At 32.0% G+C, this 15,052-nt stretch overlaps 1 protein-coding gene across 1 annotated transcript in view; it reads left to right on the top strand.

Moving 5' to 3' along the window:
* The first annotated feature begins 13,310 nt into the window (after positions 1–13,310).
* Positions 13,311–15,052, top strand: part of LOC134690626 (fibrinogen-like protein A) — a 49,082-nt gene continuing 47,340 nt past the window's right edge. Inside the window, exon 1 of the mRNA XM_063550598.1 lies at positions 13,311–13,465. Coding sequence (XP_063406668.1) covers positions 13,321–13,465 — 145 coding nt within the window. The 5' untranslated portion in view covers positions 13,311–13,320. The remainder of the gene's footprint in view (positions 13,466–15,052) is intronic.

Here is a 15,052-nt window from a genome sequence, read left to right as displayed (position 1 = left end):
AATTTTCTACCCCAGGAATATACTATCTTTGCTGGATTTAGAAAAAAAAAATAAGAATTTTTGGTCCTCAATGCTCAATGCTCTACAACTTCGTCTCCTTTTTCGCTTTCTGAATATTTTTTGACTCGAGCGTTACTGGTGAGTCTTTTGTAGACGAAACGCGCGTCTGGTGTAAATATCAAATTTTATCTAGGTATCTATGATGAGCATTTGTCCGAAATGGAAATGATTGCATTTCTGTTCAGTCTATATATCTAAATTAATTCATGGTGTATTTAATGATCAAACATAGCATATATTATTTTGCTACACTGATTAAATCGACTGGGAGAGGCACTTAATTGTTTGGAAAATGTCAAAAATCTGTATCTGATCGATTTCGAATTTTAGGCCGAAATAAGTTCTTATTGGAAGTTTTCATTTAAACAATGCCAGTTTTTAAATTGCATTTATTGTTTGGTGTCATAGAAGAAATGTCTTTACGACATCTTCAGGCAAAAATAAAAGACTCAGCCAGAATAAGTTGTGGAGGTAAAATAATTATTTTAAACCTAGTTATCCAATATACTCCTCAACGCAAAGTGCACCAGGTTTTTACTTATATATGGTTTATTAGTTATATCAGCAACACTCTAGGGGTGACAACTCATATTTAAAGACACCGTATCACTTTGACAAAACGTTTTAGTACACAACATGTCGTAGCTTACAATTTCGTATATTTTTTTGTCGTTATTTACAACAATTTCTTAGGAAAGGAAGACGGAAACATAAAAAAAATCCAGAATATTCGTCACAGTTAAGCGGCATTTATAAACGTCACATATCTCTTATTTACATTTGCAAATCGTCTAAAAATTACTCATTATTCCAAAACACAAATAATGAAGGAAACGAATCGATTTAGATGCTAAATGGTTTATGATAAGTCGTTTATAAGATCTAACATTTCCCAATAACTGATTATTGATAATTGTGTTCATAGTCGATTTACGCTTTGAGATTACCGGTTCAAAGTGAGGGAACAAAATCAAATAAAGTCAAACGATTAATTCAATACACATAACATAAGATCTTCTGTAAAGTTAAGTGGACAAAAGATCATTGTCAACGCTTCTTATTGGATACTATAAAATATTCGGTTTTGCCTGTCACAAGAGACTGTATATAAACGACTGCCGTTCGCACAAGCCTGGCTAAATAGTTTTTTGTAAATTGGAATTTTAAAAAAAACGGGCTTTCAGTTTTTTCATTTGAATTGCTTCCATTTTTCTCGGATGTGTCTTTTATAGCTAAATACTCCGTAAGGGTTTTCTAATTGTTTAAAGCTGGATGGTCAATCATATCTACGTAATTAAACGTAATATTTAATAAATAAAAGTAAATAAAGGTAAGTTGGCCAACAGATCTCCAATTCTAAATTATCAATTGGTCGTTCAATTGATTTCACAATCATATTAATAATCATAATCATAGATCTAATTAGATAGTTACATATTAAGTGTTCTATTGATGCGATTAATAACCTTTTAACAAAGCTATACTTGAAATGAAAACAAAACAACACATATCGGTTGTTAATTAAAGCAAATAAGTTATCTGAGTTATAATAATGTTTGCCCTTTACTTAACTGACATACACAGCATGTCAACATGTCAGTTTTGAGCGAAATGTCACCTTGAGATAATTCTTACTCCGAGCCGTCAAGGTTTTGCTCTTATATATATGATTCATGTTTGTCGGAGTATTAATGCTTGATTATGTACTCATACTTTAACAAACAATCAGCCGCATTTGAGGCCAAAGCTATATTACAACTTCTATTGGCAAAAGTATAGGCAATTTTTAAAACAGTGGGACAATTCGTTTTCAGTAAATCCATCGTTTCTTTCTGAAAATGTCATTACAAAATCCGGAATATGGCAGTTAATTTCCTTCCGTTTATTTGATTGATGTACCAGTGAGTTTGAGTTTTTCAGGGTTTTTATAATTTACAGTGTAATTCGGTAGTTGTGTTTGTGCATGTGTCTTTCTACATAGTTTCATTCTCAACCATTACAAAACACGATAATGTCCGAAAGACGTCTCTATGTATATGTGGCTAACAAATTATTGTAATATGTAATGGTATAATCGATTTTCAATAGCAACTCTTGCTGTTATATATACATTATCAAAATATGAATATACAAAGGACAAGTCAAAATAAATCGAAATCGAAAAGAACAGACATGAACGACACGACAACATTACGTTTTCCTCGAAAATTACGCGAAAGCTATGTTTTACAACAAACAAAACCAAGATATTGAAAGTCGATTTTAATTAACTATTGTAAAAAAAAATCTTCAGAACATTCATTCTTATCGGTACAATACCAGTTGAAAGTCAATTCCACATCTGATTTTCTGTCTTGAAAACAAAAGATTTACTCCGATGATTTCAAGATAGGATTCCTCACATTAATTCTGATTCTAACAATTTTCGCTTGAAGAAAGGAAAATATTCGATACTTTTAGGTTACAAATGTCACATCTAATTTGATGTTGTAATTTGCTTTGCACTTATTAGCTATAGCCAACGCATGGTTTACATTTACTTTTCTTTCAAAACATGGAAATGATAAGCTACTTCCGGTTTACATATACAAGAGCTAATGGCATAGTCTTTCAATAGAAATATATGATTTCTAAGTTCTTTGTTCACTGGAAAGATGCTTAAAGGTACCCCAAGTTGATGTTTGCCAAGATTATACAGTGCCAATTAACCATTTGCAGAACACGCATACCTTAATCATGTACCTGCATGAAGTAAAAGTCAAATAATATGCCAGCTTTTACTGGCACTTATGGTAGAAGCATCGTTTTGAAATAAAGAACGATAACTCTTTTTACACGACCCATCTGAAAAGTTTCGTCACTCTCGTAAAATCTCGTACGATTTTTTTTTTTTAATGGCGGTCAAATTTAACGTTTTAACGCGATCTTGAATAAACGGAACAGATTGGAATAATTTCGATGTTAACTACGACATTATTTTTTATTTGATTGATAAAACAAGAATTCAAAAAGTTTGGTAACTTGTGTGGCTTATTTAAATTTTATTGTAACACGGAAATTACTGAAGTTAGGACAACAACATCTGACGCCATGTTTCGTCTGCTTCAACATTCCATTATCAGTGAGGTCAAAACAAATAACCTAAATAATCACATGTACTTCATTTAAAAGTCACAAAATCATAGTAAACGATAACATATTTAGCGTAAACGTTCCGTCCAGGCATGGGAACACAGAAAAAACTTCTGCAAGCAATACATTTCGGATTTTTTGTTATGCTCATGCGGCATGGGGGTAAACTCCGGTGCACTGGTTGTCCATGAATACTTATGTTCATCTGCCGCATTATCCCCACATCAAGGGAAAAGATAATTATACCGTTGAATGTGATCACTGTTATATATGTAGTCAATGACGAATCCAGCATTTTTCATAAGGAGGGCTAGTCCAAATAATTATAACGTCTGGCAAGGCTATTTTAATTTTTTTTCTGGGACGCCTTCCTACGACATAATTATTTGGACTAAAGGAGGGCCTGCTGACGTGGCGCTCTAGTCATGTTTCAGTGATTCCCTTTATAGTCAACATTGTTTTCCCATGAAAAGGGGGAACCGTCCCCCCTCTGGATCCTATGGTAGCCCACAGACTAATTTTAAACTTAACAAAAGATTTAAACATAAAAGAATATTCAAATAATTCACAATCTTCTTACTCTGTACTTCCTTTGGCAAACTCTCAACAAATCTTTTCATTGATTATGTCACACCTTATACAGTCACAGGAGATGGAAACTGTAATGTTTTCTCTCTCTTATTTTAATCATAAAAGGAGACTTGAGTCTGACTAGTACATTTAGAACTGACTACTGTATATATGGTATGCTCCCATATTGTCCAAAATTGAATTTTATAGGAAGATGGAGTTATGATAACCAATGAGAATACCATGACTTTGATAGGTATATACAGGGCATGTAACTTGGAAGTGTGTGGGGTACATCTAGCTGCAGCAGACTAGTCACCAGCATAATTTATGCACCAGTTTAAACCTGTCAGATGAAAAAAATCACTCTACCAAGTACTTTATCACTATATCACTATCAGGTTCACATTAAATTTCAACCTATATTTATATTTAGAAATACACACTTATGGTTATATAACATCACAGTACCAAAATTGTACTCAGTAACCAAATTGCACCTTTTTAGTCAAAAAAACTTTCTTTCACCATGTGGAGTTATCTTATTATCATCTTTTTATAATGAGCAAATTAAATTTGTTAACAGTATCCTTTTCTTCTAAAAGTAATAGTTAAAGCATGGAATAATGTCAAATTGTTAGAAATATTTGAAGAAATAAAACAAAATCTGTTTATATCCCAGTTTTAAGGATTTGAAATTAACCATACATGTAATGATGTATGGAATTTGGGAAATGACCTCATTACAGTATCATCATGATGGAGTGTTTGGATGTAATTTCAAACCTTTTTTTCAATAACTCTACATGGACTCAAAATTAAATTGGTGTAACTATATTGTAAACAAGGAAAGTCTACAAAATAAGCAAAGAATAAACTTTTGTCTGGTAAATAAAAAAAAGTTGGTGACAATTTAGGTGCAATTTGGATATTCTCATGTCAGCAACTTCACAACAGAACTACAAATTTATTTTAATGACCAAAAAAACCAGTACAAAACTACAGGCAATAAAATGTTTTGCCACGCATAGCCTGATAGGACCACAGATGTATATTAAGCATATAAAAAAACACCATTTTTTTTTTATTTCAGTTGAAATCAAACATATTTTGATTTTGGATCCTTTATAGGCGAGTGACATTCAGACCAAAAAAAATGTTTTTAATGCACCTATCTAACACACAGCTATATTATATATCATTCGAAAGGGGAAAATGTGATTCCATTTTTCCCGGTCGTAAAAATGAAATATGGTGCAATTGTTTTTTAAATTAGGGTCAAAGGTCATTCAATCAAAATTGAAAGGAAAACACTTTTGTAGTATTGTTGTTTATTTGAAGCAGCTGGTAATATAGCTAATTAAAGTTTTACTTTACACGATACTATGATAACGTCTCTCTGATTCTAAGTTGCATATTGTTCATGGTTTGGCGATAATTGACGTCATTTTGACGTTTTCACTCTGCTATAGGTAAAACGGTACTTTCTACAAAAACGACGTATAATAACAAATATTTGATCTTACATGTGCTAATATTTGCTATAATTGATGGTGTGCCATGCAAAATAAAAGAAAATGATGAAATATTTGTAAGTTGGACGAGTAAAAGGGAGAGAAAACAACGCAATAAAGAGAGTAAAAAGTAGACGTCTTTGTCACCTCAATAGTGACAATAGTCTCTTGTTTGTAAACATCCTACAAACCGTGTCAAGATCGGAAATCACTATATCTTACATGTTTAATACAACCACACGCAAAGTTTAAAAGGTTATGTGAATCACATTTTAAGTCTGTCCATCCGTCAGTCCCCACTTGTTGCGGCCCATAACGAATTAAATCAGGTAGCTTAAACATGTAAACATATATACTGTTGATCCAAAAACCAATGATTTCAATTAGAAAATGCATTGCCTTGAAATCTATAACTGATGTTAAACACACTTTTTTTCAGAGATGTATTATGGGATGGCACGTGGTTCTTCATAAATTAAATCAGTTCATTTTTACAGTGGAATTGACATTTTAGCCGTCAAGTTTTCAAACATAGCTTGATTCGTTCTTGTCTGGTTTGTGTCCGGTCAATATATTTTGAACCTTTGAACCAGGGTTTTCCAAACTAAGTATGCATATACATCATATAATAGGGGATGGTCATAAACTAAAATCAGGTCACTATGATATGGATTCAATCATAATGGAGTCCTGTCCGCGACATATATAGCCTGCAAAACTAAGGTTTTTACATTGTCAAGGGCCTTTTATAGCCGACTATTCGGTATGGGTTTTGCTCATTGTTGAAGGCCATACGGTGACCTGCAGATGTTAATGTCTGTGTCATTTGGGTCTCTTATGGACAGCTGTCTCATTGGCAATCATACCAAATCTTCTTTTTTTATATTTAACAAACTTCAGATTCAGAAGTCGGTTTTACAAAAAAAACTGAAGACAAGATTTATCGCAAGTAAACTGAACTATTCATGACTTGCGACCAGCTTAAGTCGTAAAATTTGTTGTGAAACTGACCCCAAATGCAAAATAAGAATGCGATGATTTACAAACTAAACTTAGGTCCCACGGTGAAACTTGTTTTGACACTTGGGATAATATACTTTACAAACACTTTAATTTCTTTACGTGTTTTTTTTTGTTACGACTGCATTTATTTTCCCTCACGTTTGTGCAGTCAAAAGTTTTGCAGTTAAAAATGAAAGCATTAATGTCTTACCAGTATTCAAAACTTAGATACATATAGATTTTTATCAACTTATATGAATTTGCGGGATATAGTTTGGCTAAACCTATATATATTTTTTTTGTCATTCTGGAGGATTTTCTGTGAATAATCTATTTCTTTAAAAGAAACGAAATAAATCTAATTTATTACAAATAATGCAATTTTCTATTTTGTGATTTTTAACAATATAAGACAGTCGAAATTCATATTTTAAAACTGAGCCTGTGAAGCTTTTGCTTTACTGGAACAATTTTTGATACTTCGCTGTTACTGACATAATTCTATGTAACAGATGTTTACAATGATTTCAGTACATGTACAAGTTCCCTAATGCATATATATTTTTCCTTCACAAGAACAAATTTATTAAATGCTGAAGAAAGTATGACGTATTAAGACCACTTTTGTCATCCGTACTCATACTTAGGTAAATCTACTGCCGTATTAGTTTTTTATGACGCCATGACTTTGTTTGCCAGCTTTCAGAACATGTAGTTTGACTGATGATGCACTTGGTGGTAGGCGTGACACGATGGCTATCTTTTTGGTTTGAAGTCTGATATTATGTAGCTTGCTCAAATCGTCTTGATTAAACTTATGCATATTACGTACTTTTGGTTTCGGACACTTTAGAGTTTTCTTTCAGCACCGATCTAAATGTCAATATGAATTTTGTTTAACTTGTGATAGACCCGCTATCTATTTATGATTTCGAAAGCGTTAAAAGAGAGTTTTCTTAGAAACACAGATAGATGATGAGCTATATAACTTGTAAGAGCATGATGAACTGCTGGTAAAGATACATATATTTAATAAAAGAAACTATACATGCACAATAAATAGGTGCATCGCCAACAATAATTCACACTGGTTATAGAACTCGTAAGCAGCACACAATTGTCCCGTGTTTACAATACAACGAAGTGTCAGATCATCGTCGACCCTCTGACACTACTCCTCTTAAATTGTTAATCCGTATTTAGAATAAGAAGCCTGATGATATAATATTATAAGCACAGTACCTTGGAAAAGTATGATTAAAAGGACACTATGATCTCTGTATACTAGAGACTAAATGCTTTGAGGTCAACAACTATAGCTTATCGTATGGCCTAAAACAAGAAGCTATAGCTAACACCGTATAAGCTATAAAGGCTCTTTAACAATTTTAAATAGATACCCAAAAGCTTGATTCATGCTCAAAACTACAAACAAAAGCAGAAATCATAAAAAGCAACTAACGACAACAATAATGAATAACAAATCATTTTGAAAGATATTAGGCATATGATCGCTAGTTTACGTTAGACACGTGTTTCGTCGTCTTAAGACTCGTCGGTGACGATCGAACCAAGTAAAACTTCGAAGAATATTAAAAAACACGTAATCCTATTTAAAATACAGCTTAGGTTATATATACCCCCTGAGGTAGAACATTTATTATATTTCAAATATCTTCGAAGAATTCAAAATTGTCAACTGAATGAATAGATATCCCCATATATTGACTGTCCCTTTGGTATCTTTCGTCCCTCTTTTAAAGTATTTATAGTATGTCAACATACAGGTTCTTGACGTGGCCCTAGCACATACGCTATGTCTCTTCTAAAATACTGACCAAATTTGCATCATCGATAAGTCTACCGCATGCGATAGTTAAAACGGTAGGAAATTTAAAAGGTGGACATATCTCACGTTCAAGTACATGGTAAAAATATCAGATTTGACACATTTTTGCTAACTTCTAGTTGCATAACTAAAATGTGCATTGATCTAATTGAGAAAGAAGTATTTTTCAATAGTTATTCATAATCTCTGCTTTTTGTAAGTGCAAATTGACTAAGAACAGTAAGATATTGGTTTTCTTCCAAGAAAAAAACGTTGACATTTTAGCTTCTATGGTTCTTTTAATTTATTTTTTTATACTTTGCATCATATAAGTACCAAAAAAATTGCCTTTGTGGTCTTTTTTGAAGAGTTTAGGTCCATTAACTTGAGGGAAATTAACAGAGAAAGCGATTTCGGAAATTTTATTGAAAAGGGGGAGTGTATAAAAAAAGTAAAAAGTCCAGAATAATCATACAGTGATAATGATATGTTTTAAACAAGTAATGAACTCTTGAATAATACGAACATCATTAATTTTGGTTTCGAGCCGAAAATATCTAAGAAATGAAAAAGAAAATGAAAATTGACACTATTTTTTATAAAAAAAATTCAAAATTGTTACAAAATAAATATTTTTTCGCTAAAATTACTACTTTTATTTTTGAAAAGTATTTTTTTATACATTGACATGTTAAACGTACATAATGTTTGCATTGTGACAACAGAAAATAAAGCTACAAGTTAATTTTGTCACGCTTCAACACTGTTGGTCATTTTTCAATTTGGAATTATTTCTCGTTTTAATTCATTTTTTACAAAAATTGCATCGTACGATTTTTTTACGACCGACCAAAACAGGAAGTTCAGATATTATACTATAACATATAAAAAATGCAGCTATGTGTTATGTGGGTGCATTAAAGTCACTAACTAAGCGTCTTTTTTTTTAAATGTCACTCGCCTATTAAACTTCAATATGGACCAATTTGAAAACAGGTATCAGGTGAATCCACATATTTCTATTCAGCAGAAGTCTCTAACTACATATCTTCTTAATTTCATATGATAGTAAGTCCTACAAAAATATTGAAAATGTGTACATTTAATTTTTTTTTCTAGCTTCTCCTCATGTGAAAGCAGTACCTTTTTGGTCACTATTTATGTGTTGCGTCTAAATAAGAATTCTAACACTTTATAGTGACCGAACAGGTTAAACAAATACTTCTGAAGAAACCGAAAAAGAAGACAACTTGAAACAGCACCAGCCATGCCAGTATACATGTATGTATGAATAAAAACTCAGATCAGAATAGCATGGACACTACAGGGGCGGATCCAGCCATTTTTAAAAAGGGGGGTTCCCTACCCAGGAGAAGGAGGAGAGGGTCCAACTACTATATGTCCCCATTCAAATGCATTGATTGGTAAAAAAAGGGGGTTCTGACCCCCTGGAACCCCCTTTCAATTTCAATGCAATATGTTAGTTCTATGTCCTTGTGAATATATCTTGAGGAAAGTTATCAATAATACTGCAGATAATGCAATTTTATCAAGAGTTTTGTACAGTTTCTGTTATAATTTTCATACAATCAGTGAAACATTTAAACAGGCTAAACTAAATTTTTATTGCTGAAAGTGTCAATCAATAACAAATGTTTTATTTACCACTCATGTGTTTTTGTTAGAAAAAAAAAATCATGTGCAATAGTTGGAATTAAAGGGAAAGAAGATCCTTTTGCCTCGCACTGGCGCATGTCAATTCTCACAGCGACATTATCAAGAAGTACATATCATAGGAAAAATACACAAATTACAGATAAAATATTTAAAACACCCTATTTTAAGTGCATCTTCTTTCAAATCAGTATTTGTTGCATCAATATATATACTAGATAAGTATAATCAATGTAAATAAGGTAATTTTTGGAAGAAAAACCCAAAATTAACAAAAAAAATACCCCCAATAATGTTGTACCATAACCTCAAAATCTATTCTAATTTTTCTTTTGAGTATTGAACCTCCTAGTGAAATTTCATGGAGATCCATTATCTTATACTCAAATTATTGTCTAAAACCAAACGTGTCTTCTTGAAAACAACTATGACATGATTAAGCATTACTCGAAAGCAAATTTTTGACATGCTTGTATTTCCCATTTCCATTCTAAATTTTATTTTGCTGTCATATAAGAACTTGTAAAGTAAGCTACATCATGTACATGTAACAAAAACAAATATATGCAAGAAATGACATAAAACCATAAAACCGACTCTGAATTTAATAGTGCATGACTCATAAACGAGAGATGATCAGAAATACAAATGGTTTTTATTCGAGTCAGATTTTTATTACCGAAACCCTTTAGCGATATCAATTAAAATTATTTAGTCAAAATTTAAAACTAGTATTAAGGTTTATCATAACAGTCAATCACCTAAACAAATAATGTGTACAGACTGACATGTTCGGTTTGGGAAGTTTTTATGTTTTTAGATATATAAAAGTAAAATTTATTTTGCATATCTGAAAGATAAAATCATTTTTGGTAAAGATCTGGATTCAAAATATTTTGTTTGTCCTATGCTTGAACAGATTTTTTAATCATCAATTTTGAAATCAGAATTTTTTTCAGGAAAAATAGCATAAACCCTCATGCTTTTTCAAGTTCTATGTTTGTTCCCTAAACATTTTCCATCTGATCTTTATTTTAGACATAAACAATACGTTAATGTAGCCTTCGACATTCGTTCTGAACATGCATGAAATATTTGCCACTGGACGTTAATCAACAAACAACCATCAATACATAGGACATTGTCTATAGTATAAAGCTGGCATTTAAGGAAGCGCCTTCCTCATATTATGTATATGGACCATTTCAGGAACCATTAATTCTAAAAAGTGTCATCAAGTGGCTTTAGACCAAATGTATTATTTCTTCCTTCCAACATCCCATGGTCGCATTTTGAATTATCTCTTTTGTAACTAAGTTTTATGTTTGAGAGGAGATTTAAACAGAAAAAAGGCAAAATTAAAAACATAAATTGACCTTGATCTTTGACCTCAAAAGTCTCAAATGAAACGATATTCGGTCTTTACGACTTTCATTTTATGAGTGTATGAGTTGAACACATCAATTAATTAAATAGTGACAAATAGATACCGTATAATTGAGACAAAAGATGATTTTGTCTATGATTTTTTTTTTGTAACGAATGCGATGAACACAAGGTAAACACTTTCTTCGCTAGTTCAAATTATTCTTTTGACTTCACTATTATAAGGAATGGTCTATAACGACGATTTATTCATCATTTTTATTACTGGAGATTGAAAGGGAATTCCATTGTTACAAGATAACGCGTTTTTCGTATTAACTAAACATAAGTATGACTGTACAGTCATCAATTGTAATTTGACAGATACACTCAAAATCGTACGTCATTACAAGAGCTCTTTATCTACATAATAAAGCATCACTTTCAATTTATTATGTAACATACTGCTAAAAAAATCAACGAGATTTTGTTATAACTTGAAGCAGTATCCTTTGTGTACTATCATTTCATACATAAATCGTTCAAAGAGTGCAATGACATAATAAATGTAATACGCATCTGTTTATCCGGTATATATAGAGACTGCAAATGTTTTGATATATATAGTGAAGATAGTGCAGTTATTTTATTGTGTTATTTAATTGTTCGGATGAAACTCAGAAGAAAATATTTTGAAAGTCGTTAGTTGTAATGGAGAACTATTGGACATTTAATTCAATGATACTAGTAGTTGCTTTCTGTGTATTTGTAACTGCTTTCGGATCAGACACCAAAGATAGGGGGAATGAAAATCCATTGTCTATGCCGTTGATAAACGACAAAGGAGTACCACTGGTTGCCATGTTAGATACGAATACTATTAATAGACAAATGAAAGTCTACATTAGAACACTTATGAGGAATATGATCCAAAGTTCTATACGAGAACAGATGCAAGGTATTTTTAAGACATCATTGGAAGGGAACTCGACAATAGACTTCGTCCGAAATATAACCCAACAGGAAATAAATGACGTTTTGAAAGAGCAATAACTAGAAGGTATGTACAATATTCTTATATTTGAAAACAAAAATAAAAAACTCACGGAAACGGAAGTTGTGACAATAAGCTGTCACAAAGAACACCAACCTTGCATCCATTACCCTACACTACCAAGCATTTACTCACACTATATTGGTAAACTTATACCTCGTACATCGTACTGTCGGGAAGACTTCAAACTTATAGAATCCCGTTTACCGTCATATTTATAGCATACTTTGTTTCGGTGAAAGACTTATTTGTTAAAATAAATGATTTAAAACAATGTCTTCTGCGGATGCTTGTAAATAGGTTCAGCATGATTTAACCTTGTGTCATATGTTTAATATATATTGAATGAAGCTATACTACAAGCCCATATAACAGTTATTTCCTCTTTTGTATTTGACATTAAGGAGTATTGTATTAACATATTAACTACAAAAAATGAAGACCTATCTTATTTGAGGACTCTACTCTACAAAATGAAGATGAGATCAAGTCATATTTTTAATCTATTTCCTTGCTTGTGAGTATCATCTCTAAAGGTAAAAACAAAGTTGATACAACAGAACTGATGTAAAATAGTTTATTAAGAGAACGAAATGTTAATTTCAGTCAAATGCGACGCACTGAAATTTTATATGAGTAACGACCCCTTAATTTATAAATTATGGTTGATTAGTTTTATTTTCATTCTTCTACAAATAAACGCACGTTCTTTATAAAAAAAAGTTGGATGTCATATGACCTTCCAAAAATCAACCGAAAGAGACCTTGAGTAAACCAAAAGTAGCATTGTTTGCAATTTTATAATCACAAAGTACATAGACACCATTTGTATGTTTTTTTGTTTCAATAAGGCATACATCAACCTATCATTTGGAACTGAAAGTGCGTTTTTTTTTTTTTGTTTTTTTTTTATAGTAATACACTGCAGAAACCTTATATGTTTTGGAATAAGTATGAATTAACTGACTTAGAAGATGTATCAAAGTTATTTTAGCAAAACTTTGAATAAAACATATATATTTTGTATCAGTATAAAATAAAGCATTTACACGAGACCAAAAGTTACATTTTCAAACCGTAATTTGTAAATTATCTCTCTTATTTTAGACAAAAGTACAATAATGAGGGATATGATTCAAAGTTCTATACGAGAACAAATACAAGGAATTTTTAAAACATCATTCGAAGAGAACTCGACCATAGACTTCATCAGAAATATAACTCTGCAGGAAATTAAAGACGTTTTGAAAGAGCAAGGCAAAGAAGGTATTTACTTTTTTTTTATATTTGAAAATAGAAAAGGACTTGCGGAAACAAACAAAAGCATATATGAGGGATTAATGAAATTAACTCATGAACCGCTATGATAAAGACCTAGGATGTTTTCTTATTTTAGTCCACTAAAAAGAAACTGAGATAAAGTCATTTTTCAATTTAGTTCCAATGCTTGTTATTAATAAAATAAACGGTACCAATTTTCTTGCACCAGATGCGCATTGCGACAATACATGTCTCTTCAGCCATGCTCGTGGCCAAAATATTTGAAATCCAAAGCTTATATAAAAGAGGGACGAAAGATACCAAAGGGACAGTCAAACTCATAAATCTAAAACAAACTGACAACGCCATGGCTACAAATGAAAAAAGACAAACAGAAAAACAATAGTACACATGACACAACATAGAAAACTAAAGAATAAACAACACGAACCCCACCAAAAACTAGGGGTGATCTCAGGTGCTCCGGAAGGGTAAGCAGAACCTGCTCCACATGCGGCACCCGTCGTGTTGCTTATGTGATTACAAATCCGGTAAATAGTCTAATTCGGTAGGTCAAATTCATGAAAGGGAAGGGGATTGTAGTTACGACGTAAGGAACATATCCGATATCATTTGTGAAACGGTTATTCCATAACGGTCAACCAACTCGTGATGGCGTCCGTAAAATTAACGAAGGGATGATTTCAACTTCACCATTTGGAACTCTTGATTTAATAGCTTCCTTGTGAGCAGTAACCCTCTATCAAGAAAATCATGATAGGAAATGCAAGCACGGGAATATCGTATCGATTGAGAGATATATACCCCGTATGCAGGTGCTGCTGGAATGTTGCTACTTAGAAATGGAAAGTTCACAATTGGAAAGCTGAAATCATCTCTTTTGTCGTAAAGTTTTGTCTTCAACCGACCCTCATTGTCAATTTCTAGATGTAAGTCAAGATATGAAGCTGATAAAGATGAAGAGCTATAATCCAAAAGGTTCAAAAAGTATAGCCAAATCTTTGAAAGGAATCAGAGCTTTGCATGAGGGAGATACATTCCTTAATTTATAATAATTTCTAATAGTTTGTAACAGCAAATTTTAATAACACAAAAAATCCGTATTTTCATGCCAGTACCGAAGTACTGCTTCTGGGCTGGTGATACCCTCGGGGACTAACAGTCCACCAGCAGAGGCATCGACTCAGTGGTAGTAATAAAATAAACGGTACCAATTGTCTTGCACCAGTAACAATTTTCTTGTTAGTATCTTCTAGCAAAGTAAAATAAATGTTTGTAAAGAAATCAAGCACAATGGGAAAACGAAATGCAAGTGAAATTGTTTAATGAATTACTACCCCTTATTTTTTTAAATATGTTTGTAAAAGATGACAAAGATCTACGAAAAGTTTATTATCAAGGGAAATAACTCTTTTAGTGGTCAATTAAAAATATTAGTCATATTAGCTTATTTATAGATCGTAATTTGCTGAACATGATTGTTGTTTACAGTTGATATCTTTATATAATTTGTAAGATAAATATCAAAAACTGCAATATTTCCTTAAAATTACCAGTTCAGGGAACAGCAAC

Source organism: Mytilus trossulus, chromosome 11 (assembly GCF_036588685.1).
Source record: "Mytilus trossulus isolate FHL-02 chromosome 11, PNRI_Mtr1.1.1.hap1, whole genome shotgun sequence".
NCBI classification, from domain to species: domain Eukaryota; kingdom Metazoa; phylum Mollusca; class Bivalvia; order Mytilida; family Mytilidae; genus Mytilus; species Mytilus trossulus.
Note: the sequence above shows the minus strand (reverse complement) of the source record. Positions and strands in the feature narration are given on the sequence as shown.